This window comes from Choloepus didactylus, chromosome 8 (genome assembly GCF_015220235.1).
Source record: "Choloepus didactylus isolate mChoDid1 chromosome 8, mChoDid1.pri, whole genome shotgun sequence".
In the NCBI taxonomy this organism is placed as follows: domain Eukaryota; kingdom Metazoa; phylum Chordata; class Mammalia; order Pilosa; family Megalonychidae; genus Choloepus; species Choloepus didactylus.
Window position 1 is genome coordinate 128,555,695 of NC_051314.1, and position 26,042 is coordinate 128,581,736.

General features: G+C 44.6%; 1 protein-coding gene across 16 annotated transcripts in view; it reads left to right on the forward strand.

The window, feature by feature from the left end:
* The window catches only part of CRACR2A (calcium release activated channel regulator 2A), a 142,163-nt gene that overhangs the window by 47,201 nt on the left and 68,920 nt on the right, over nucleotides 1-26,042 (forward strand). For 14 of the 16 annotated variants that reach the window (XR_005218346.1, XR_005218345.1, XR_005218348.1 and 11 more), the window contains 3 exons: nucleotides 11,654-11,896; nucleotides 23,259-23,370; nucleotides 24,484-24,667. Coding sequence is in view for 12 of the 16 variants with exons in the window: in XM_037846022.1 (XP_037701950.1) it covers nucleotides 11,681-11,896; nucleotides 23,259-23,370; nucleotides 24,484-24,667 (512 nt within the window). In the remaining 4 variants the exon portion in view is untranslated. Of the gene's footprint in view, nucleotides 1-11,653; nucleotides 11,897-23,258; nucleotides 23,371-23,870; nucleotides 24,051-24,483; nucleotides 24,668-26,042 lie in introns of those variants that run through there. The other 2 variants (XM_037846023.1, XM_037846026.1) reach the window with 2 other exon arrangements.

The following is a 26,042-nucleotide window of genomic DNA, read 5'->3' on the forward strand; positions in this document are numbered from 1 at the left end:
AAGCCAACTTGATTTCCATAAATAATAATAATAGCTAACACTTATAAGAACACAGCCCTCCCCATTTTACAGTGAGGAAGGTGAGGGAGTGCTTAGGAAACTTGGCAGTGGTCACAGAGGTAGCGAGTGGAGGATCAGGCAGTCTGGTCTCGGAGTCCAGGTGTGCTTATCCACCTTGGTCAGACATCTGTCGACAGAGGAGTGGTATTTGTCCAACGCCTCCTGCGCTGTGTGTCAAAGAAGTAAATAATCTCATTCAGAGAAGGAAAGTCTCATTTCCAGGCTGGTTTGGTTCTTGTGCCAAACAGTTTAAGCTTGAGGAGTGGGCAGTGAAAGGTGCCCTGGGGTAGCACTCAGTGCTTTTGTCTGCATCTGTCCAGGGGCACAGGTGGGAATAACTGGCAGGTCACCTGTGAAACCCTGAAGTTTGTTCAAGGTAGATTTAATCATGGGCCCTGCCCTGTAAGGGGGAGGGACGCAATCTACAGAGGCATCAGCCACTGTTGCCCATGCACACAGCACTGCGATGCAGCGATCACCCTGCAGGACGTCCCAGGCAGAAACATCAGCCTCATCTTTCCTTTCTCCATGAGAGCCAATTGTTGGTAGCAGAAAATTGGGGACAGTGGGAGTATTTATACCATGAGAATTGGCAGACACTGCAAATCAGGGCTTCCCTCTCCCTCACCCCAGCACACTACTACTTTCAGCCTCAATCCCAATAGTCAGCTAAGAAGCCAACACACGTTTATTGAGCACCTGTTATATGCCAGGTACCAGGCTGGGAATTGGTAGGACATTTGTTTATTTACATGATCACAGACCATTTTCATACCTACTAAGAATTATTGAGATGGGGCCTCTGCCTTCAAGGGAGAAGTAGAATAAGTCATGTATGCTTGAAAAGCTAACCAGTCAGACAAAGCATGTTCTCATGCCTAAAGCATGAAAGAGACAGTAAGACAGGCTGGCAGTTCCTTCAAAGTTTAAACATAGAGTTAACATAGGACCCAGCAATTCTGCTCCTAGAAATGAAAACATATGTCCACACAAAAATCTGTACACGGATGTTCATAGCAGCATTATTTATAATAGCCAAAAAGTGGAAACAACGCAAATGTTCATCCACTGCTGAATGGATAAATAAAAGTTGGTATTCCATACAATGGAATATTCTTCAGCAGTAACAGTAGGAAGTTCTGATACATGCTGTAAAATGGATGAACCTCGAAAACATTATGCTAAGTGAAAGAAGCCAGACACAAAGGACCACATACTACATGAATCCATTTATATGAAATGTCTAGAATAGGCGAATCCATAGAGATAGAAAATAGATTAGTAGTTGTCAAGGACCGGGGGAATGGGGGGATTGTGGGGTAATGGTTAAATGTTGTTTCTGTTGGGGGTGATTAAAATTTTCTAAAATTGATTGTGGTGATGGTCATACAACTCTGTGAATATACCAAAAGCCTTGAATTGTACACTTTAAATGGGTCAATTGTATGGCAAATGAATTATATCTCACTAAAGCTGCTAAAATAAAATTTAAACAACAAGAAGACAGTGAGTACTCAGAGGTACAAGGGAGGGGCCAAGCAGTCCCGGCAAGGGTGGTCAGGGAAGGCTTCTCAGAGGAGGCGGACTTAGAACTAGGCCCTGAAGGCATATACAGTAGTGATAGTTGGAAAGGACCCATAGAAAATGTTCTTGCAGGAGAGGGAAGGAACTGAAAAACTTCCTTTGGTTTGAGTCCCAGAAAACAAATGCAGATCCATTAGGACAACAGTCTTTCCTCTTTACTCTCTGGAGTGTTAAGTTTGAGTCGTAGCTCTGCTTGCTTCATGACCTTGGGCAAATCACTTAACCTCTTGGAGACTGAGATTTTCATAAATCCAAGAGGAATAGGAGAACCAGTCCTGGCAGCCTCACAGGATCCCTTTGGGAATGACTGTGATCACAGAGGTGAGCGTTCTTTTTAAACTGCCAAATGCAAAGTGGTTGTGTCCTTATTAGTTTATATGCCTCTCATTATTTCATCACCTCCTAAGGAGTCATCTCACTATCAGAATTTCGAACTTGGAAGGATGATACTGAAAAATGCCTTTGAAAATTGTCATAACGTGCCTACTATGTGCCAGGCATTGTTTCTAAGTGCTTTCTGTGTTTTTATCTAACTGGCTTAGTCAGATGGGGAAACCAAGGCATGGAGAGGTTAAGCAACTTGCCCAAGGTCACACAGCCAGGAATTGGCGGAACTGTGGCTCTTACTGCTCTGCTGTGTTGTCTTCCTGCAACTCTTGAGGAGCTTCCATGAGGAGGAAGAAGAGAGATGGAGTTCTGTGGGCTTCCTTTCTCTGCTCTGTACCCCAGCCTTCCCCCATCCCACTGCCCACATTTTCTCCCTAACAAAATGCAGGGTTGGAGCCTGTCCACTCTTGCACCAGGTGGCCCAGAGCCTCTCATCTCCCCATACTCAGCCCCCCCCCCCCCCCCCGCCCATGCCTGCCCACATCACTGGGGCCTGACCTTTTTCATGTGCTCTGGCAACTTCCAGCGTTCAGGATCTGTGTCCCTGCCTGGGGGCTTTCTCCAGAGCCCCGCACACACAGCCAGCTGGAATAGTGGGGAAGCTAAAGGCTTCCTGGGGAGCTGCCCTTAACCTCTGACCCCTGGGGGTTAGTGTAAAATGCCCCAGCTCCTTTGCCCCTTGGAATGGACAACCGGGTGTGTTCTACACCAAGTTGCAGAGTTTCCCACAGCTGGTTACCCAGGAGCTGACTGGATAATGCACCCTTGATCAGCTGCCTTCCCTTCCCTGTCTCGCTTCCCACTCCCCCAACAGTGTTTCCTGATAATTCCAGATAAACCACTTTTCTCAGATCCTTGCCTCAGGCTCTGCCATGACACCACTGATCTGAGGTCTTGACTCTTTAACTTGCTTCTTCCCAGGGGCCCACTATGCTTCGTTCCCTGTTGAGCGTCCACATCCATTCACATTAGAGCTGCTTGGAAACCCTTTGCACAGCAGCCCTCCTGCCCCCTCTGCAGTTTGACAAAGGCCCACCAAGCCCTTCGCCTTCATTTGACTTAATTGTTGAGACTTCAGGGTACTGCTGCATTTGGAGGATTCCTCCCATGGAAGCTTGGGTGATTAAAGAGATTTGAGGGGATCCTGAAGATGCTTTTTGGGCTCTTGATTTCCTGTCTACTACAGGAGGAAGTCAAGGGAGATGAGGGTGGCTTAGGGTCTGCTTTCAAGTTTGCAAAGGGCATGGTGTGGAGGGAGGTACCAGCTGTTCTCCGTCTCTTCCAAACTCTGAGTTAGGGGAACCTTTAGAAGGATTTAAGTTTGATCTATGAACTTTCTGATTGCAGCCGTTACTAAACTGCTGGAAATACTTTGGAAGTATGGGAAGTTTTCCTGAAAATGGTTAAGGGCTGGATACTTCCCATCTGTGTATAAAGGCTTTATGGAGCCATTCTGGAAGGAGAAAAGTGGTCTGCAAGCTCTCACTGAGACAAGCAGAGGAAAAATATTTTCTCTTTTCCCCCTCGTGATTGGCCATTTCCCTTTTCCTTTGGGATATACCCACCATTTCTCCTGCTATGGATGTACAGTCTGTTGTCTAATGGAAAATCTTTAAGACAAGAAGCCATGTCCAGCCCCAAGCCTAGGGCATCCCTGGGCTTCATTCAAATGTGAGACAGCTGAGCTCGTTACAGGTCTTCTGCTTGGTTTTGAAATGCAAGTATAAACAATTCTGTTGTTTTGTCTTTCACCCTCCCCACCACCCTTTAAAAATCCACAGATGCTCTGCAAAGATTGGGGGCCAAGCAAAGGCATATGGGGTAAGAGAAAGGCTGAACCTAGAGAGGAATGATCGTCAGGAGGGGTCAGCCCTGCTGCATTATTTTTAGGGTTTATTTAGCTCTATGCACTGAAGGACCGAGGGCTTTCACATGGAAATTGATTAATTTCCAGCCATTTCCTCCTGGCCAGAATTGACTTTGAAAGGGAAAATCAGGCATCTGGGAATGAGCCAGGGCTAGATTTGCAAGGCCTGGGGAGATATGGGAAGTAGAAGCTTGACTTCTGGGTCTGTTCTTTGTTGTAAAAATAGCTTAATTGAGGTGTAGTTGACATACAATAAGCTGCAATGGATATTCCATTGCCCCCAAAAGTTTCCTCTCCTGCTCATGCCATCCTACTCTTCCCCATCTGCTTTCTGTCGCTATAGATTAGTTTTCACTTTTTAGGATTTTATATAAATTGAATCAAATAGCATGTACTCCTTTTTGTCTGTTTTCTTTTACTCAGAATGATAATATTTTGAGATTCATCCATTTTGTTGGTTGGATCAAGAATTCATTTCTTTTATTGCAAAATAGTATTCCATCGTATTTGTATACCACAATTTATTTATCCATTCACCTGTTGATGGACATTTGGGTTGTTGCTGTTTTCACCTATTACGAACAAAGATGCTATAAACATTTGTGCACAAGTCTTTGTATGGACATTTTGCTTTTCTTGGATAAATATTTAGGAATGGAATGACTGGATTATGTGGTAGAAGTTATGTTTGACTCTTTAAGAAACTGCCAAATGTTTCCCAATGAGTTTGTACCATTTTGCATTCCCACCAGCAATGTATGAGCATTCCAGTCGCTTCACATCCTCACCAAGACTTGGTGTGGTCAGTCTTTTTAATTTTAGCCATTCTAATAAGTGCATAGTGGTATCTAATTGTGGTTTAAATTTCCATCTCCCTAATGACTAACGATGTTGAGTATCTTTTCCTGTAACTATTGGACATCTATATATCTTATTTGGGGGAGTGTCTATTCAAATCTTTTGCCCATTTTAAAAACTGAGTTGTTTGTTTTCTTATTAATGAGTTTTGAGAGTTCTTCACATATTCTCTACATCAAAATCCTCTATCAGGCATATGGTTTGCAATTATTTTCTTCTCAGTCTGTGGCTAGCTTTTCACTCTTTTAAATAGTGTTTTTCAAGGAGCAGAAGTTTTAAATTTTGATCAGTCCAATTTATCAGGGTTTTTTTCAAATGTATTGTACTATTACTGTTACACCTAAGACATCTTTGCCTAAGCTAAGGTCACAAATATATTGTCTTCCAGAAGTTTTATACTTTTAGGTTTTATATTTAGGTCTCTGATCCATTTTGAATTAATTTTTGTGTATAGTGTAAGATGTGGATTGGAATTCTTTTTTTTTTTCCTCCTTTTTAGCAAATGGACATCCTGTTGTTCAAGTACCATTGAATTGCTTTTGCATCTTTGTTAAAAATTAGATGTCTACATATGTATGGGTGTTCTAGCTTGCTAATGCTGCGGAATGCAAAACACCAGAGATGGATTGGCTTTTATAAAAAGGGGGTTTATTTGGCTATACAGTTACAGTCTTAAGGCCATAAAGTATCCAAAGTAACACATCAGTAATCGGATACCTTCACTGGAGGATGGCCAATGGCATCTGGAAAACCTCTGTTAGCTGGGAAGGCATGTGGCTGGCGTCTGCTCCAAAGTTCTGGTTTCAAAATGGCTTTCTCCCAGGACATTCCTCTCTAGCAAGCTTGCTCCTCTTCAAAACGTCACTCACAGCTGCACTCCCTCTAGTCTCTTTGAGTCAGCACGTTTATATGGCTCCACTGATCAAGGCCCACCCCCGAATGGGCGGGGCCACACCTCCATGGGAACATCTCATTCAAAATTATCATTACCCACAGCTGGGTGGGGCACATTCCAAGCAAATCTCTGCCCCACAAGACCACAAAGATAATGGCATTTGGGGGACACAATACATTCAAACCGGCACAATGGGTCTTCTCTGGATTCTCTGTTCTATATTCTGTTCCACTTACCTATTTTTCCATCTTCATGCCAATGCCACATTGTCTGGATTGCTATAGCTTTATAATACATCTTGAAATCAGATAGTTTTAGTCTTCCAATTTTGATCTTCATTTTCAAAGTTGTTTTTGCTATTCTAGGTCCTCTGCATTTCCATCTGAATTTTAGATAAGTTTGTCAACTTTTACAAAAAAAAACCTATTGGGATTTTGATTGAGATTGAGATGAACCTATAGATGAATTGGGGAAGAAATGGCATCTTAATAATATTAAGTTTCCAATCCATGAACATGGTATATTTCTTCATTTGTTTAACTCTTCTTTAATTTTTCTCATTGATATTATGTAGTTTTCAGTGCACAAGTATTATACATCATTTGTCAGCTATATTGCAAATATTTCATATTTTAGTGCTATTGTAAATGGTATTTTCATTTCAATTTCAATTCTTGTTTTGTTAGCATAGAAAATAAAATTGAGTTTCGTAGAGAGAGCATTATCTTGCAACCTCAACAAACTCACTTAGTTCTAGTAGCTTTTTGTGAATTCTATCATATTTTTTACATAGACAATCATGTTTTCTGGGAATAAATATTATTTTACTTCCTTTCCAATTTGGATGGCTTTTATTTCTTTTTCTTTCCTCATTGGTTGGCACTGCCAACATAGTGTTGAAATGAAGTGGTTAGAGAGAACATCCTTGTCTTTTTTCTTGACCATAGGGGGAAAACATTTGCTTTTTCACTGTTAAGTATGATGCCAGCTGTTGGGTTTTTATAGATGTTCTTCTTCAGTTTGTGCAAATTTCTCTTTCTATTCCTAGTTTGCTGAGAATTTTGATCAGGAATGAATATTGGATTTTGTCAAATCCCTTTTCTGCATCTATTGAGAGTATCATAAGGTTTGCCTTTCTAAATTTGTTAATATGGTGAATTACATTGATTTTTCAAATGATAAATCATTCCTTACATTCCTGGGATAAACTCTGGTTTGTCAGGATGTATTATCCTTTTTACATATATTGTTGGGTTTGGTTTGCTAAATTTTGTAAAGAATTTTTGCTGCTATGTTCATGTTGGATATTGGTGTCTAGTTTTCTTTCCTTATAATGCCTTTGTCCAGTTTTGGAATTGGGATGATGCTGGTTTCATGAAATATGCTAGGAAATATTTCCTTCTCTTCAGTTTTCTTTAAAAGTGTGTGTAGTATTGGTATAACTTCTTCTTTAAATATTTGGTATAATTCATCAGTATGGTTACCTGGGCTTACAGTTTTCTTTGCAGTAGTGTTTCTAACTATCAATACAATTTATTTAATAGCTATTCATAGTATCTATTTCTGCTTGAGTGAACTTTGATATTTAATGCCTTTCAAAAAATCTGTCCATTTCATCTATTGTCAAATTTATTGGCATAAAATTGTTGATAATATTCCCTTATTATACTTTCAATGTGTGTGATGTCACCTTTCTAATTCCAAATATTGTAATTTGTGTCTTCTCTCTTTTTTCCTAATCAATCTGACTAGGGGTTGATCAACCTTATTAATCTCCTCAAAGAACCAGCTTTTGGTTTTGTTGAGTTTCTCTATTGATTTTCTGTTTTCTTTTCATGGAGTTCTGCTCTGATATTTATTTATTTTCTTCCCCCTACTTCGTGTTTGATTTGTTCTTCTTTTCCTAGTTTCTTAGAGTAGAAGCTGAGGTCACTGATTTGAGGCCGCTCTTGTTTTATAAATTTTCCCGAGTACTGATTTAGCATAAGTGTCCCCCAAATTTTGATATATTTTATTTTATTTTCATTTACTTCAAAATACTTGTTAATTCTCCTTTCCATTTCTTGTTTGGGAAGTGTGAGTGAGAAGAAGCGTTATTGAGAATTGTGTTTTTTAGTTTCGAAATTTAGTGGATTTTTAAAGAGTTCTTTCTGTTATTGGTTCCTAATGTAATTCCCTTATAGTCATAGTACATACATTGAATGACTTGAATTCTTTTAAATTTATTGACACAACTTTTATAACCCAGAATATGGACTACCTTCATAAATGTTCCATTTACTCTTGAAAACAAAATACATCAGCTGTTGTTGGGTGTTGTGCTCTATAAATATTAATTAGGTCAAGTTGATTGATAGTGTTGTTCAAATCTTCTGTATACTTACTGATTTTCTGTTTACTTTTTAATTAATTATTGAGAGAAGGATATTGAAATCTTTATAATGTAATTGTGGACTTGTCTATTCTCAATGCATTTTGAAGCTCTTTTATTAGGTGCATAAATGTTTAGGATTACAGTGTCCTTTTGATGAGCTGATCTTTATCATTATGAGATGACTTTTAAAAAAATCCCTTTTAATATTCTTTGCTCTAGAATCAACTTTCCTCATATAAATATACTTGACTAGTTTTAATACAGCATATTTTTTCCCAACCTTTTACTTTGAACCTATTTTTGTCTTTATATTAGAGTGCATTTCTCGTAGGCAACATATAGTTTGGTTTCTTCAACTCAGGGAGGCTTCTGGGCTCTTCCTGAGTTCCCCGCCCTGTGCAGTGGCCTAAAACCTCTCTAGGCAATAAGACGGGACAAACACAAGGGCCTACTTTGGTTATTTTCCATTTTCAGGAACAAGACTGGGACTAGATAAGGTGAGTGAGGCCCCTATGATGCAAGATTTAAGAAGCAATTGTTCTCAGGTGCATGTCCTTAAAAGTGAATGCCTCCCTAGGTTTTGCACCCCAAGTGCCTTACTCTTAAGAAGACACCGGCTCTTAGGGTCATCTGAGATTGAGTGCCTCCTTAAATTTTGCATCTCTGGGACCTCACTCACCCCATCCTAGTCCCAGCCCTGCTCAGGCATCACTGTTCTTTGTTGCATAAATCCAGTGTCTTAAAAACCTTTTTCAAAGGTGTATTTTGTCTGGGTTTTTTTTGATCCAAGTTAGAGGCTACACTTGAGCCCTGTTACTCCATCTTTTCTGGACTCAGAAGTTTAGATCCATTCTTTATGAGACTAAAAAATTCCATATATAAGGTGAACTGAATCAAAGACAAATGTTTTTAGACCTCCCTGTAAAGAATTCAGCAAAAGATTGTCTTCATTCAAAACTTGGTAAGCACCTATTTTGTACTGTATTCTGGGCTAGGAAGTGAGGACAAAATAAAATAAGACGTGGTACCTGTCCACCAGTTGCTTAGAGCTGGTTTCTTTAGAAATATTAGCTTGGTTCTCTCATACCATGCTTCACCTGTGAGATAGGCCAGGGTAGGTAACCAGAGAAAGTTAGTCCTGAAACAGAAATCATCTCTACTAATTCCCAGGCCCAGAGTAGCTTAGGAGTTTGCATAAGCTCTTACAGTCAATAGCAGTTGAACATTTTATTGTCTGTTTTGAAGGGTGTTGGAAAAGGAGGCACCCAACTCAAAATACCTTCCCCACTGCCTGTCACCATGCCTGACATCCCACCATTGGAAGCTCATTCACTAAGGGCAGGAGCTACGTCTTTTTCATGTTTGCATTTCTCGGTATTGGGGCAGAGCCAGCTACATGGTAATCAGAAAATAAGAATGCTGAATGAGTGAATGAATGCATTACTTAAAAATGTGTCTGTTAAAATGACAAATATGCTTCTTGGAGGCAACTTTGGTTATTATCAGCTGGGGATGAGTGGGCTGTTAAGAGCAAGCCCACAGCAGGAACCATGATAGGAAGGCAATGTGGTATCGTGGAGGAGAAGGTCTCTACCTGTGCTAAACTTGAGCTAAGTTACTTAACCTCTCTGAAACTCAGTTTCCTTATCTATATGGCAGGGATAGTAATCACAGTTACCTTTTGGGGGGGATGTCAGCTTCCAATAGGATGAAGTATGTTAGGAGCCTGCAAGAGAAAGCCTTCAAGGAATGGCAAGTATGATTAGTCTAGTCTCCTGGGTGCAGCAGGTAGGAGAGGGTGGGCCTACTGGGTGCATAGACCTTGCAGACAGAGTTCTGGTGAGGTCCCAGGAAGACAGCAAGTCTTTACAGAAGCCCACGTTACCGCATCATTATCCAAAAGCCCTTCCCAAGCACAGCACTGCGTGTAAGTGTGTTCGGCAATGCACAAAAAACCACACCAACACAATCCTCTTGAGACTTATAGCCAAGGCAGCTCCCTCTGGAGAAAGAATAAAAATGATAACTCTGCATATAATTGGTTGATGAGCAGTTCACACCATACAGGGAGAAAGAAAAGAGCATTTCCTGAGTGAGGGGCTGGTAAGCGCAGTGAGGGTGGGAGGTGCATGTCCAGCCAGGTTGGGTGAGAAGGTGCAGTCTACTCTGCTTTTTTCTTGAGGCTCTGTCACATGGCATTAATTCCTGAGGCAAGCAGATAGTCTTCCAGCTCTGGGCCTACAGCTCTTTACAAATGTGGTACATGCAGGATGTAGACTGAAATCATAGATCACTTTGGAGTCATGGTGTAGACACAGTGGACTTCGTATTTGGGGCAATCAGAGAAACTCAACCTGGTGATATGATTTTCTGTCTTTTCCACTCATATGGATGCAGGGGTTGATTCAGGACATCACTTTCTCCAGCTCCCTACAAAATGTATTATAGTGCATGTCTATATATTTTTAATTCAAGTGTTTATTGTGTATTTAAAGTTTGGACCTAGACTACTTCCAAAAATATTCAGATGGGAAAATCTAAGGATACTGATACTCCCCTTTAGCACATTAACCTAAATTTTCATTAATAACACTTGATTATTTTGAGAATTTCTCAGACCCCTAAGGGAACTTAAAGACAAACTTGGCCAGTCCTTGCATTATACAGGTGAGGAAACTGAGGCCCAGACAGGTAGTGACTTCCTCCAGGTCACTGAAGTAGCAGCAGGAGAGTCTGCATGCCTTCTTCCATGACATCACATTGCAGGATGCTTTTTAAAAGGATTCCTGAGGGGCCTTCTGATTGAGGCGTATGATTCTGTGTTGGCTGAAGACATCACCAAATCAGGCCTGGCCAGTCCATTAACAGTGGGAAGCTCTGTAAGGACGGGGCATGGTCCCTTATACATCAGCTGCAGCGCTCCCTGCCCCAGAAGAGGTAGGCAGCATGGGGTAAGAGCTTGCCCATAACTTGCTGATTGTGAATGATGGAGGGGACAGTATGTCTGAGGGAGGGGAGTCCCCACTCTTGGCAACTCTAGCAAGGCAGAACAATGTTGGTTTAAGATCAAATTCAAGTCAGATGAACTGGGATTCAAATCTCAGCTTTTGCACAAATTTGCTGAGTGGCTTCGGGCAAGTCGCTTAACCTCTCTGAGCTGTAATTTCCTCATTGGTAAAATGGAGATGCTGTCTGTTTCAGCAGGATGTGAGAATTAAATGAGAGAATGTATATGGAGAATGTGTCATAGTGCCTGCCTCTAAGTGAACACTCAAAAATGGCATCTGGTCTACCAGGATCTGTTTTGTTGCTATTTGTTTGTTCGCTTAAATTCAGGGAAAGTGTATTCAGGCTTTTCTACGCCACCTCCTTTCAATCTGGAAAGGGCTGTTTTCTTTTCCCCTCTTTCTTCTCCCTTTAGAGGGTTGGCTGATCTATTAGTGATCATGGCAGAACAGCCCCTCCTTCTCTTGAGCTTCTGCTGATTAAGAGGCGGTTGCTGAGAGATGTCTGGGGCACACTGTTGAGTGGGTCTGACCTCCACTCTAACCCTCTCTCATCCTTTTTTAACCTTCCTCCAGCCCCACCACACTCACTCCTCTCTCCAATCTCCACCTCTCACCTTCAGGTTCTAAAAAGAAGTTGGTAAGTCTGGATGGCTGCCTCGGACAGGGAGGTGGTCTCCAGACCCCAGAGAACTGGCCAAGGACCAAGGAGGAGCAGGGCCAGCCTGGGTCCCCCGGACAGTGCAGAGGGGAAGGAGACCCCGGAGCAAGCGCCGATCCTCGCGGCCATGCTGAGAAAGGCTCAGGAGTTCTTCCAGACGTGCGATGCAGAGGGCAAGGGCTTCATCGCCAGGAGGGACATGCAGGTAAGAGGGGCCCCGGTGGGGTCTGGAAGGCTGCATGGCTTGGGCCTCCCTGGCTTGGGCTGGGGCTCGCCCATTGGAAGTGACAGCTTCAACAGAAAAGATGCCATCAGTTTCGCTCTGGAGGGCGGTGTCCAGTCCAACTTTACCGAGAGACAGATCCTCTGGGTTTACTCTTTTTCTTTACTTGCTGTCAGACTTGGGGGTTGTTTTCCTTCTCTGACTTGGTAACCTTCCGGGATTGTGGGAAAAGGTGATAGCAACATGATACTAGCGTGTTATTTCACAGTGATGTTCTGAACCATGATGAAGTCATTCCCACTAGGTGCTGTGTGTGCCTTAGCAATAGATGCAGTGTCAGGTCTTCGCTTGGAACAACAGCCGGGGAGGAAGGAATTTCTGGAGGTGTCTGATCTGTCTCCCACCCTCACACCCGACCACATTTAACCCCCTCCTAAGCATTTCCAGGCAGAGATATTGCAGAGTCTCAGTACACACTGTTGCCTAGAGCTGGGGTCAGCAAATTCCTTGTGTAAAGGGCAAGATGGTCAATATTTTAGGCTTCACATGTCGTAAGGTCTCTGGCAGAACTCCTCAACTCTGCCATGGTAGCACAAAAGCATAGACATGCATAAATGAATGAGTGTGCATGTGTTCCAATAATACTTTATTTATGGACCCTGAAATTTTGAATGTCATATAATGTTCATGTCACCAAATATTTTTCTTCTATTGATATCTCTTTAACCATGTAAAAATGTAAAAACCATTCTTAGCTCACTGGTCACAGAAAAATAATGGGTGAGCTGGATTTAGCCCAGGGCTGTCATTTGTCCACCCCTGGTCTGGTGTCTTTACCACCGTTAGTGACAGAAGGTTCTTCTCAGTGTCTGTCTTTAAAGTCCCTTATGCTTCAGTCGTGATCTTACCCTAATGTGAGTAAGTAAAATGCAGGCTCCTATAAAGCACTATGGAACCAGCTCTTTTCCTCCAATCTTTTCATCATCACTCACCCCGTCAAGAGCCTTTTTTGGGGTGGTGCATATGTCTGCCATTAGGAGGAAAACCTGCAATGGTCAGGTTTCATTTTAAGTCTAATTTTTCAGAACATACTGAAGTTGAACAATGAATCGAAACCCTCATTAGTATCAGCCCCATCTCTGCTCAGACATGTCAGCTGCAAGGCTTGGAGGTTGAGAAATGGGTCTGGTAACCTGGGCTAAAAGCGGTTCGTCTTTCCCTCCTTTGTCCCATGGGAAGGTGTTTCTCTGCCTCCCCTAGAACTTTTCCAGCATCCAATTATCGCATGAATCGAGGAAAAAGCCCTGGGGAACGGCACCAGCTCAAGCTGCAAGTGAGCTCAGCCCATCCTTGTTTGAAGTGATTGCTCCCCCAATAAATATCTGTTACTGAAACTGTTCCCCAAGTTTCACTCCACACAGAAGACCAGCATCAGTGTGTTTGGGGGGAAACCTTTGAGAAACGCCTGTCTGTGAACTTCATAATTATCACAGGTCTGTAGCAGTGGAGGGTGGTGGTGGCAGTTGTAATGGCATGCTTAACTTCTGACTGTTCCTTCTAGAAACAAAGAAAAGGGAATTAACATTTATTGAGGGTCACCTGTGGGCCACACACCTTATGCAACTAAGTGCTATCTGTATGTATCCCGATTAACCCTCATTTAACCCCGCTCTTTAATAAAGGGGAGAAGAGGTGTGGTGAATTTAAACTGTAGAGGAGAGATTTAAAAAAAAAAAAATCGTTTGTATCTGACTTGGAATATAGTCAGAAACATCCAGTCCCAGGGAGACCAGCTCAGCTATAATTCTCCTCAGCCTTCCTCAGTACTCACTTCCAATCCAGGCAGGAGGGAAAGGGGCTGAGCAGCCCCCCAGCAGGTTCTTGGGCCTCTATGGCATTTATTTCTACTGCCTACAGATTTGTCCAAAGCTTTAGGGTACTGTGCCAGTTTGGATGTGTTGTGTCCCACACAAAAAAATCCATGCTCTTTGATGCAATCTTGTGGGGCAGATGTTTTAGTGCCAATTAGATTGGAATCCTTTGAGTGGAAATGTGCCCCACCCAACTGTGGGTGATGACTTTTCCATGGAGGTGTTGGCCCGCCCACTGGGTGGGTCTGAATTAAATTACTGGCACACTATATAAGATCAGACAGAAGGAGTGAGCTTGCTACAGCCAAGAGGGACAGTTTGAAGAAAGCACAGGAGCTGCAGATGAGAGTTTGAAAACGGCCATTGAAAGCAGACTCTTGCTCCGGAGAAGCTGAGAGAGGACAAATATCCCAAGTGCAACTAAGAGTGATATTTTTGAGGAACTGCAGCCTAGAGAGGAACGTCCTGGGAGAAAGCCATTTTGAAACCAGAACTTTGGAGCAGACGCCAGCCACGTGTCTTCCCAACTAACAGAGGTTTTCCGGACACCATTGGCCATCCTCCAGTGAAGGTACCCGATTGCTGATGTGTTACCGTGGACACTTTATGGCCTTAAGACTGTAACTGTGTAACCAAATAAACCCCCTTTTATAAAAGCCAGTCCATCTCTGGTGTTTTGCATTCTGCCAGCATCAGCAAGCTAGAACAGATTTTGGTACTGGAAGTGGGGTGCTTTTGCTGCTGAGTTTGCAAATACCAAACATGTTGGAATGGCTTTTTAAATGGATAAGGGGAAGATTCTGGAAGAATTGTGAGGAGCTTGATAGAAAAGGCCCAAACTGCTTTGAGGAGACTATTTGTGGAAATATGGACTCTAAAGACACTTCTGACGAGGCCTTGAACAGAAATGATGAATGTGTTGTTGTGAACCGGAAGAAAGGCAATCTCTGTTTTAAAGTGGCAGAGAATTTGGCAAAATTGAGTCCTGATGTCAGATGGAAGGGAGAATTTGAAAGCAACAACCTGGAATACTTAGCTGAGGAGATCTCCAGACTATGTGTGGAGGATGTACCCTGGCTTCTCCTTGCAGCTTATAGTAAAATGCGTGTGGAGAGAGGTAAACTTAAAACTGAACCCTTGGGTTCAAAGAAACCAGAAGCTGATGGTTTGGAAAATCCCAGGCTTCCAGGGGGTGGAAACTCAGAAGCTACAGCCCAAAGTGAGGATTTAACCAAGCATGGAACCCAACCACCATTCCAGTACAAGCCAAAATTGGAGATGGAGTTATCCAGAAAGGATTTGTAGAAAGTTCTGTTGTCTGACAGCTTTGATCCCTGTGTGCTTCATGTGAAGCCAACAGAATTTTTGCGAGATTTTTATAGACAGAGCCGTTACTGGTCTGGACTGGAGGAGACAGACAAGGAACAAATAGAAGGAAAAATTTCTTCAAAGACAGAGCCATGGAGGTTGAGGTCTGGAGTCAAGAGGTCTCAGGCTGGGAGAGCGGAGCAGCCCACACACATGGAAAGGGTGAGTTTGCCCTGGAGGTCGAAGGCGGGCCTTCCGCCTCGATGCTCAGGAAACATTCTGCCACCCCAAGCCCCAAAAAGGGTGGAGCACATTCCCAGAGAATTGGGGAGAGCCTGGCTGCCACCACACTGTTCTGAAGGGGTTGAGCGTGTGCCCCAGAGATGGAAGGGAATCCGGGAGCTGCCCCAATGTTTGAGGAGGGTGGGGCCGAGAAGGTGGTCTCCCCAATGTGTGGATATGTTGGAGAACTCACCCCAGCATTTGGAGAGGAAAGGGCTGCCAAAAAGGCCCTTAGGAAGAGTTAGACTCCCACTCTCTCAAGCCCCAAGGATGCAATGTCGTTCTGTAAATGACTCTCAGACTTTGAAATCTAATGGAGTTTGTCCTGTGGGTTTTAGGAACTGTTTTGGTCCTTTTACTCCTGTTTTCCTTGCTCTTTCTCCTTATGGCAATGGGAATGTTTATCCTATGACCGTCCCTCCTTTGTTTATTGGAAGCACATAACTTGTTCTAAGTTCACAGATCCACAGCTAACGGAAAATTATGCCTTAAGGACTGACCACACCTATAATTGATTTTGATGGAATTTTGTACTTTACTATGGTTACTGAAATGATTTAAGTTTCTGTGATATTGTGGGATGAATGTATTTTGTATATGGAAAGATAATGTCATTTTGGGGTCCAGTGGGTGGAATGTGCCGGTTTGAATGTATTATGTCCCCCAAATGCCATTATCTTTGATGTAATCTTGCGTGGGCAGACCTATCAGTGTTAATTAGATTGTAATTCTTTGAGTGTTTCCATGGAGATGCATCCCACCCAACTGTGGGTGATGACTCTGATTGGATAATTACCATAGAGGTGTTGGCCCGCCCATTGGTTGGGTCTGAATTAAATTACTGGCACACTATGTAAGATCAGACAGAAGGAGCGAGCTTGCTACAGCCAAGAGGGACACTTTGAAGAAAGCACAGGAGCTGCAGATTAGAGACAGTTTGAAGACAGCTGTTGAAAGCAGACTCTTGCTCCAGAGAAGCTGAGAGAGGACAAATATCCCAAGTGCAACTAAGAGTGATATTTTTGAGGAACTGCAGCCTAGAGAGGAACATCCTAGGAGAAAGCCATTTTGAAACCGGGACTTTGGAGCAGACGCCAGCCACGTGCCTTCCCAGCTAACAGAGGTTTTCCAGACACCATTGGCCATCCTTCAGTGAAGGTACCCAATTGCTGATGTGTTACCTTGGACACTTTATGGCCTTAAGACAGTGACTGTGTAACCAAATAAAACCCCTTTTCTAAAAGCCAATCCATTTCTGGTGTTTTGCATTCTGGCAGCATTAGCAAACTAGAACAGGCACCTATGGACAATGAAGCTCTTCAAATTTTCAGTTCTTCAGGTTGAGAAAGTGCCGTTGTGAGAGAACAAAGCACATCATCTGAGCACCTGGCTGCTCTCACTGGTCACATCTGCAGGAAGATGGGCTGGGAAGAGATACATGAAGGAAAACAAATATCCCCCTCGTGTCAACTCCAGGTTCTCAGTGGAAGTCCCTGTGTTCCTTGGTTTTCCTGGGGCAGATCTTGCAGGCATCTGCTTGTGGGATCCTGGCTCCCACGCTTCACTTCTTCATGCATGTGGCCCATAGACTTTCATAGTGTCCAGCTCCTTGGCGGACTTGGGCACCACCATGTTTTGTAGCTTTGGCTCCCTGCAAAGCCTCAGGGAAACTGGATGGGGAGGAGCTTAGAAACTTTTCATGCACACACACATTGGGCAGGCAGGAAATCCCCTTTAACATAGATAATGGTTCTTGAGGAATGAGAGGCTGTGGGCCAATGGAAAGGGCACAAAGAGAGCTGGAAGAACCAGGTGGAAAAGCAGAATTGAAAGTCATGGGGAGCTTGTGGTTGCTTTGAAAAGGAATGAGAGGGCTAAGCCCCTCTCCAGGAGCTCTTTTGCTTCTTTCTTCTCACTGAAACAAAACAAAACAACCCACCTGCAGAGGGTGAGCTTGACTTCCCAAGCTTCCTGAGGAGGTGGAGACTGCCCTGTTAGTGTGAGCCCCCGCAGTATTTAGCCAGCCCAACCTGCAACAGCCAGGACCAAAGAACAAAAGGATCAGCATCCAGGAGAAGTTTCTTTTTTATTTGAGTCCCTGGAGAAACCTGGGGGAACCCTGTAGGAATTCAAGATGGGCTGCTTCCCCAGGGTACTACAGCAGGACCTAACCCTGCAAAGCAAATTTTGCCTGGAATGGTCTCCAGGAAACCCAGAAAGGTTCCTTGTGGACCATAAAGACATGCTCATTCTAACCCCTAATCCTGTAGGTGTGCACCCATTTCTAAATAGGACCTTAGAAGTTCCTATTTGGATGAGGCCAAATTGAATCATGGTGGACTTTAAGTCCGATAATGGCTGTAGTTCTTACATGCATAGGAAATTCAGTTGCAGGAGTTAGAAGCCAGAGGAGGAGAGGGACACTGGCCTATGTGGGCAGAGCTTAGGCAGTGGTTTGGAGAGTCCTCAGCCTTGCCAGTGGTCCCTGAGCTCTCACATCATGCTCTACAAAGAAACTCTCATGGGGACCATTCAAGGCATACTTCTCAGGGTTGGATCCTGGTGCACTCCCTGGAGAAGCAGAGATGTGGAGACGAGGGCCCAAGTGAAAGGCAGTGCTGCTTCATTGGGAAAGAAGGACAGAGAAGGGCCAGGCTGGAGAGGGTGTGAAGGGACTCTTCAGCTGGGAGAGGGAGATGGGGACAGGATGGGTAGAAAGTCTCTCTGAAGAAACCCAGGGCCTCAAAAACCCTATTAACCTGATTTTTCATGTGGGAATGAAATGATTTTCTACTAACCCCAAGTACCAACTCTGCCTAGAATCCTGGACTTAGCTAAATTTATAATCATTTAGATCAGAGATTGATCAGCTATGGCCTGTGGGCCAAATCCGGCCCTCTGCCCATTTTTGTAAATAAAGTTTTATTGAGACACAGGCATGCTCATTTATTTGTGTATTATCTATGGCTGCTTTCATTCTATAGTGGCGGTGGAGTAGTTTTGACTGAGACCATATGACCTCAAAAGCCTAAAATACAGTTACTATCTGGCCCCTCTCAGAAAAAGTTAACTGGCCTCCGATTTAGGTTAACAAGATGACTTTTAAAGATTTTTGTGGCAAATCGCCTTGGGTTTTAATCTGAATCTGCAACTTACCTGCTCTGAATTTGTGTAAGTCCCTTAACCTCTCTAGGCTGTAGTTTCTCAACTGTGAATTATTAATAGCTCTCTCCTGGCACCAGAGGAGAATTAAATGAGCTTATACATGAGCACTTAACCCTAATACTGGACCCAGAAATCCCCCCATAAATGCACTTGTGGGATGGGAGGGTGGGGATCCTGCACCCCGTGTCTCAGCCCTGTCCCTAGTGTCCTCCATGCTGTAATTTTAAGTGTGAGTCTGTCCTGCCTCACAAATAAAAAAGGGGACCTTTCTGCTCAAGAGGCTCCCCACCATTCTTTTCCAATGGGTGCTGTTCTCTGTTGGATCCAATCAGTCTATATCAGTGGAGGCGATTTTGTGCCCTAGAGAATATTTGGCAATGTCTGGAGACATTTTTGATCGAAACTACTCGGGAGGGGTTGCTCCTGGCATCTAGTGGGTAGAGGCCAGGGATACTGATAGTTATCCTACAATGCATAGGATAGCCCCCTCCCCTGGCCCCCCAACAAAGAATTATCCATTCTAAGATGTCTGTAGTGCCGAGGGTGGGAAACCCTCGTCTACACCAACAGGTGGCCTAAGCCAAGCATACAAGGCACAAGGTGGAATACAGGCAGATCCTCCCCTCCCAGACCTCACTTTCTCCTCTGGAAGAGATTTGTTGTAGCTGAGCTCTACCACCGGGAAGGGAGAGTGGTTGGTGCTGGAACACAAGTCTGAACAGAATGCTGCGGGAGACCCCAAAGGAGGTAGAACTTAATTCTGGCCAGAAAATGGATCTCTTCTGGTCTTGTCTTTGATGGGTGTTTCACTTAATCATGTTTGAAGCTGTGTAACCATTTGTTCAGACTACGTGAGGCATGTTTCTGGGCTGGTGACCAGGAAGGGTAAAGGCATCTGGCTGTAGTGCTATAAGATTGTTTCCTGCACCAGGTCCTGAAAAATCCCTGGCTTGTGAGACCTTGCTGAGAATCAGCAGTTTTGCTGGTGAGGATCTGGATGTCTGTAGATAGGGTTTCAGGATCCCCTGTTACCCAGTCGCTCATTCATTTACTTACGCATTTGACAAATATCTCAATAATCTGTGTTGCCAGCGTTGAGCTAGACGCTGGGGACACTATATTGAGCAAAAATAAATGGAGTCCCTGTTCTCAGAAAGCTTCCAATCTACTGAGGGAGACAGACATTCATCAGCTAATAGTATTTCTATAAAATGCAAACTGAGGTAAGACTTATGAAAGAGAGAAAGGCAGTTTTGGAAGCCTGAGCTAGCCTGGGGGTCGACAGGGCTTTATTGAGGAAGTGATTCCTGAACTGAGAGCAAGGAAGGGGTGGAAGGGGTTCTAATGAGGTGCATTGGCCATAGGCCATGGGCACTATAAATAGGGGGAGCTGATCTCCCATTTCTCTTCTCTTCTCGGCCTGTGCTTCCAGATGGCTGGAAATGCTAAGACTGAAACAGGTTTTCCAGAATGCTAGTTCTTGGTGGTGCTGTCAAGAGAAACTTTGACCTTTCTTTTGATGTTGGCGGCAATAGTGGGTGAGTAGGTGTGTGGAGGTAATAAAGGTTAGGGAATTATAAAAAGAATACACTGGAGAACTGTTGGATTATAGCTGAAACCCTGAATGGGAAATTGGTTCTCTGCTGTGACTAGGCATATCTCAGTGCCTCACAGACTCATCTGCTCAATGGAATGACTCTTCTTGTCCTTCTGCCCACCCCCCACTCCCCCAACCTCCTTTAGTTAAAAATGTAGACAGCACCAGTACCCAGGGGAAAGTCCCTGGATAAGTTGCTTTTGCATGGCTCTATGGGCCCTGGAAGAATGATAAATTAGAGATAATCATGGTTATTAAGACTAAAGGGCTTTTCAAGTAAGTCCAATAAAGAGAGGTTAAAGAATCTGGTGTGGTGTAGCTTGCAGAGAAGGCTGAAGAAGCACTGAGTACTAATTTTCCAGGACATGAAGAGTAAGAATTACTTATGGGATATAATATTGTTTTCTCCATCCCCGCTGACAACAGAAAGACATCTCTGGCTTGAGATGTAGACAAGAAGGACTCATTTTAAGATAATAGGAAGGATTTGTGGTGGGAAATATTATTAGATTCAAGAATGGTGCCTGATGTGGGAAATGAAATACTTTTTTTGTTCATGCTAAGGAGAGGAAAGCATGTGCAGGGCAGTTTGGGTGAGAGGTGGGTTGATGGTGCCAAAGGCCTCTGGAATTTCCTTCCAGCCCATCTCTAGCTCCAGCACAGCGAGAGATCATGTTTTAGATCAGATCCAGCAATCCTAGATTGAAGAAGGGGAGGGAAGAAGGATCACCCCAAGGAAAGGCCTGGAATCTAGGTGGGATAGGAGCTGAGTTTTTCACCCTCCCTGCAGTGTGATGGCTTTTATTTCAGATGGAGCTAATAAACTTCCTGCTTACAAAATTGATTACATCCTTATCCCCACATTCTCTTACTGTGGCTTTTGAGACAGCTGGTTTATGGATTGTTGATAAGTCAGAAATTCTGCTCTATGCTAAGCAGATATACTTCTAGAATCTTGGTGCACTGTCTCACTCTCCTTCCTCTTTTAAAAAACCCATTCATATTTAATTTAATTCTTCCAAATAGCTTCCACCTCATCCTCTCTTCCCACTTTGTAATGCATCAGTCTCCCTTGATTCACGTACCTGCCAAATTAAACTTTATGGTTTCTCAGCTACATGATTGCCATAGGATTGTGCCAAGTATTCTTGCAAGTTACGTTGTGGACTTTCACACCTGCCGGCTCTTTTTTATTGTTCAGATTGGTACGGATCTCCCTTTCCACAAAGCCCTGTGTTTATTGTCTTCAGCTGTCCGTTACTCCCAACCTGGCAATTTTGTGCAGGTCTTCGCTCCTTGGGTAACTGGAAAGAAGGTGGAGGGTGGGCTGGGTATAATGAACTCCCTGGGGGGCGGGGGGGGGTTTCCTTATTTGGAGACTTAGATATTAGGGTATAAGCGGACACTTGCTTGACTATGCAAATTCACCTTGGCCTGGGGCGATTGCAGGCAGAAGGACAGAGAGGAGCGTAAACAGCTCAGCTGTGTGCTCCTCATCCTGTCAGCCTGTCCCCTACCCCTCCCTCCTTGTGAGGTCCCAGTCAGCCCAGGTCTCCCCTGCAGTGCTTATTTATCACCTCCTCAGACTAACTTGTCCTGTCCCCTTTTAAAACGCAAATACCCCCAGGAAGGTAGATACTTAGAGCCAGTGGCAGGTAACCTCTTATCAGGAGTTGGTTGTCAGCCAGTGGGAGCAAGAGGGGGACCCCAAACCGGGTGCCTGAGGGTGGGGTGGGTCACTCATGGGAGGGAGGAGGTCCTTGTGCAGCATCCAAGAACTACAGGGGCAAAACGGGTGTCCAGGGAAACTTGCCAGTGCAGTGCTGGGCACGGGTAAGCCTCTGAGAGGGTGACACACCTGCATCAACAGGGGAGGCAGCATAGCACAGAGAAAGGGGCTGGGGAGAGCTGGAAAAGACCTGGGTGTGAAATCTGGCTCTGCCAAGCTCTCACCGAGTGGTGGGTTAATTGACTGCTCTCTCTCTGATTCTCTCTCTCTCTGCCTCCCCCTGACTTTTTATTGAATCCCTTCTCTGTGCCAGGCACTGTGCTAATAAAATTCCTGCTTACAAAACTGATTCCATCCTTACCCCCACATTCTCTTACTGTGGCTTTTGAGACAGCTGGTTTATGGATTGTTGATAAGTCAGAAATTCTACTCTATGCTAAGCAGGTGTACTTCTAGAATCTTGATGCACTGTCTCACTCTCCTTACGATTGACTTGGGAGGATTGTCTCATTTAATGTCACTACAGCCATAAGGGTAGGTATTATCATACTGGTCTGCGGTTCTGTACAGTTTCGGTCCTTTGCAGTGCTGAGAATGCTAGCTTTGGAGTCAGACCGGGGTTTGACTCCTGGCCACGTCATTGACCAGCTACGTGGCCTTGGGGTAGTGAACCTCACACCTCATCTACTCATCTGTAAAATGGGGATAATAATTCCTAACTCAGCATGGTCGTGAGAATTAAATGCAAATATATATATCAGTAGGCCCGAGTCCTGGTTTCTTTGGGCTGCTCAAACAAAACTGAGGGCTTAAAGCAACAGAAATTTCTCTGGAAGTGAGAAGTCGAAAATCAGGGTGTGAGCAGGGCCCGGCTTCCTCTGAAGTCTCTTGTGTTCAGGCAGGGGCTTGCCAGCAATCCATGGTGTTCTGTGGCTTGTGGCATAGCTCAGTCTCTGCCTCTGTCACGTGACTGTCTTCTCTGTCTGTCTGTGTCCAAATGTCCTGTCTGTCTGTGTCCAAATGTCCTCTTCTTATAAGGACACCAGTCCTAATGAATTGGGGCCCACCCTAATCCTGTTTGGCCTCATCAAGTAATCACATCTTCAAAGATCCTATTTACAAACAGGGTCACATTTCATAGGATGGGGGTTAGGGCTGGAATATATCTGTTTAGAGGACACAGTTCAATCCATAACAGTCCCCAGTAAATGGTAGATGTTCTAATACTCAAAGGCGGAGGATGGTGAAGCCATCAGGATGCAGAAGCTTGCTCCTGGCTTTTGGTAGGACTGGAGCCTCACTCCAGGCATTTTTTTGGCAGAAGGCTGGGCCGTTGCAGGTCGGCCCCACCATCGTCCGAGTATTAACCAATGCAGCCTGGATTGTTTTCAGAGACTCCATAAGGAGTTGCCACTCAGCCTGGAGGATCTGGAGGATGTGTTTGATGCCCTGGATGCTGATGGCAATGGCTTTCTGACCCCAGAGGAGTTCACAACGGGATTTAGTAAGTTATGAAGCATGTTGGGGACCCCAGGGCTGTGGGTCTACCTGGAGCTGCGTAAGGCACATCCCTGCCTCCACTAGATCCGGGGGACCATGGCGTATGACCTTTCCAGCCCTGCTTTCAGGGATCCAGAGCCTGAAGTTTCCTGGCTCTGGATTAATTGGTCCTCTTTTCACTTGTGCATCTTGTCTGCTCACACCTCTGCTATCTTGGTGCCCTTGGCCATTGCCAAGCCCCCTTTACCAGAAGAATAGCCAGGGGAACGAAAGGAAACTCTGGCAGAAGGCTTGGCATAAAAGGGGATCCAAGATGAGATGCCAGTGGAGGACAAAACGGGAGGATTGAGTCTGGCTTCCAGCTCTCAGGGCAAACTCTAGAGGGTTCGAAGAGACCAGTCATTTCCAAGGTAACCAGGAGGAAGGAAACCTGAGATCCATGAAATAGATCCATGAGATCAGATACTTCAGAGCAGATGCTGATAAATACTGATTTATTTACAGACAAATCAACCAGCAAACTTTTCCCTGCATCTGCCTCATGCAAGGTGCCATAAAAGTTACTTAGAAGTATCTGATGCTCTCCCCGACCTTCAGGAGCTTATAACTGACTTGGGAGGACAAGAAGGATTGCTGTAACATGAGGCATTATGTGTATGCCGAGAGTACACCTCGGACTGGGAGGTAACTTGTGAATGTGAAGGATGGCCACAGTGATGCTGGTGGGATATGATCCTCAGATGGCAGTGTGGAGCCTGGATAGTCAGGCTGACAGAGTGCAGTGAGGGAAAGGCCTGGCTTCTTAGGGAAGATATAACCAAAGAGGTGTCTTCTGAGCCAGGTGTTACAAGCTTGAGAACCCCAGAAGTGCTGTAAGACCTGTCATGCATTCTGCCTCTCCCAGGGCCCAGCCCCTCTGGCAGAATGCTCATGGAAGGGGGGAAAGACTGGGGCATAGACACAAAATCTAGGGCATGGTGCTCAAGGATCTTTTGCTCCAGAAAGTTTCCTTTTTCTTCTCTTAGATGAACCTCAAATGATTCGTGGCAACTGGAAAAGCTAATCCCTTCCTGGGTGAGCATTGCCTAATTCAGACCCTTGTGCCATGCATCCCCAGGTCACTTCTTCTTCAGCCAGAATGACCCAAGTTGGGAAGAAGCAGGTGAACAGGTGACCCCCCTCCGGGATGAGAAGGTGTATCAGTCCAGAGGGGAAGAGGATCTGGGTGACATGGACGGAGATGAGGACACCCAGTTCCAGATGCTGATGGACAAACTTGGAGCCCAAAAGGTCTTGGAAGAGTGAGTGGGGTCAGCAATCTGGGATGTGGAGTTCAGCCTAGGAGGAACTGCTTTGTCTGCCCCATTCAATGAGCGTTTGTTAAACACAATATGCCAGTCTCCGGGCTGGGTGCTGCCAGCTCAGGGGCCTTGCTTCCTACAGCCTGCCATTCACAATGACCTGTCATGGTCTAGGGGCTGTGTAGCTGCACTCTACATTTTCTTCCTAGGAGTAAACATTCCTAGTCTCTCTCTTCCATGTCTACCCTCCTTGCTTCCCACTATACATTATCTTCACAGACCTTGGCTCAGCCTTGCTCCCCAAGGGATGCTCAAAGTCAAAGGGTCTGTCCCCTGCCCTGAGTGGTCTCCAATGAGTTTTACCTGAGACATCCTATCCCCGTCAATTCTCCAGCATTTTCACCTCCCTTGGAGCCAACTGTATGTCTCTGGGGCTGAGCACATCCCAGCCACCCCCACTGTGGGTGTGTTCCTGGCAAAGGCACCTCATGTGGAAGTGTCTGCACATTGTATCCTTGAGCCAAACCAAACCTCTTCAGGAAGCCAGGACAAGAAACTAACCAGTTTCTAACCAGCCCACCATTTGAATAATCAATAGCTCCACTGAAATTTTTAGAGGCTGCAACTTCAAATGAAAACCTAATACCACAATCATTTTTCCCCCAGTAGTGCTTTGAAACCAAAAGGCACATAGATCTCAGGCCTGACTTTTTTTTTTTTAAAGGTATTTTGTAGCTAATGGAAACTAGACAGTGGATCTACAAAGCATGTAATGCCCTGTGTCTCCTTTTCCCATTGCCTTTGCTGTTTTCATTTTTAACTCTTGAATCTTGGATTGTATTTCATGCAGAGTGGAAATGACCTAATGCTTGGAACTGATGTTTCCTGAGCTTTGGAAGAGAAGGGGCTGTAGTGGAAAATGGTAAAGAGGAAGCAAATCCAGGAGGGGCCTGTATACAACATGTGGGCCAAAGAAAGTATCTGTAGCTCTGTGACTTTTCAGCAACCAGTTTGGTAGACTGTGCTGGAGTTAAACAATGCTGGCAAAAGTCTGTGCCAGGCAGGAAGGGGACAGGCAAAGGCCTGGGAGAGACCCCTGGGTGAGGCCCCCAGCAGAAAGTGAAATTTGACATCAGCAGCTGCAGCTCTGCTGTGGACCTGTAAGGGCTGATGCAGACTTAGGTCCGCACAGGGTGGAATTGGGCAGGGTGGGGTGTGGGGGACGCAGGTAGGTGGGGAGCTCATTAGTCAGATGCCTGACTCACTTAGCTTCTCTAATGCTAATGGCTGGAGCACAGTGACCAATGCCAAGGACCCCTGAGGCCTCCTTCTGGAGGAGAGGCAAGGAGACGGCAGAGAAGGCGAGCCAAGGTAC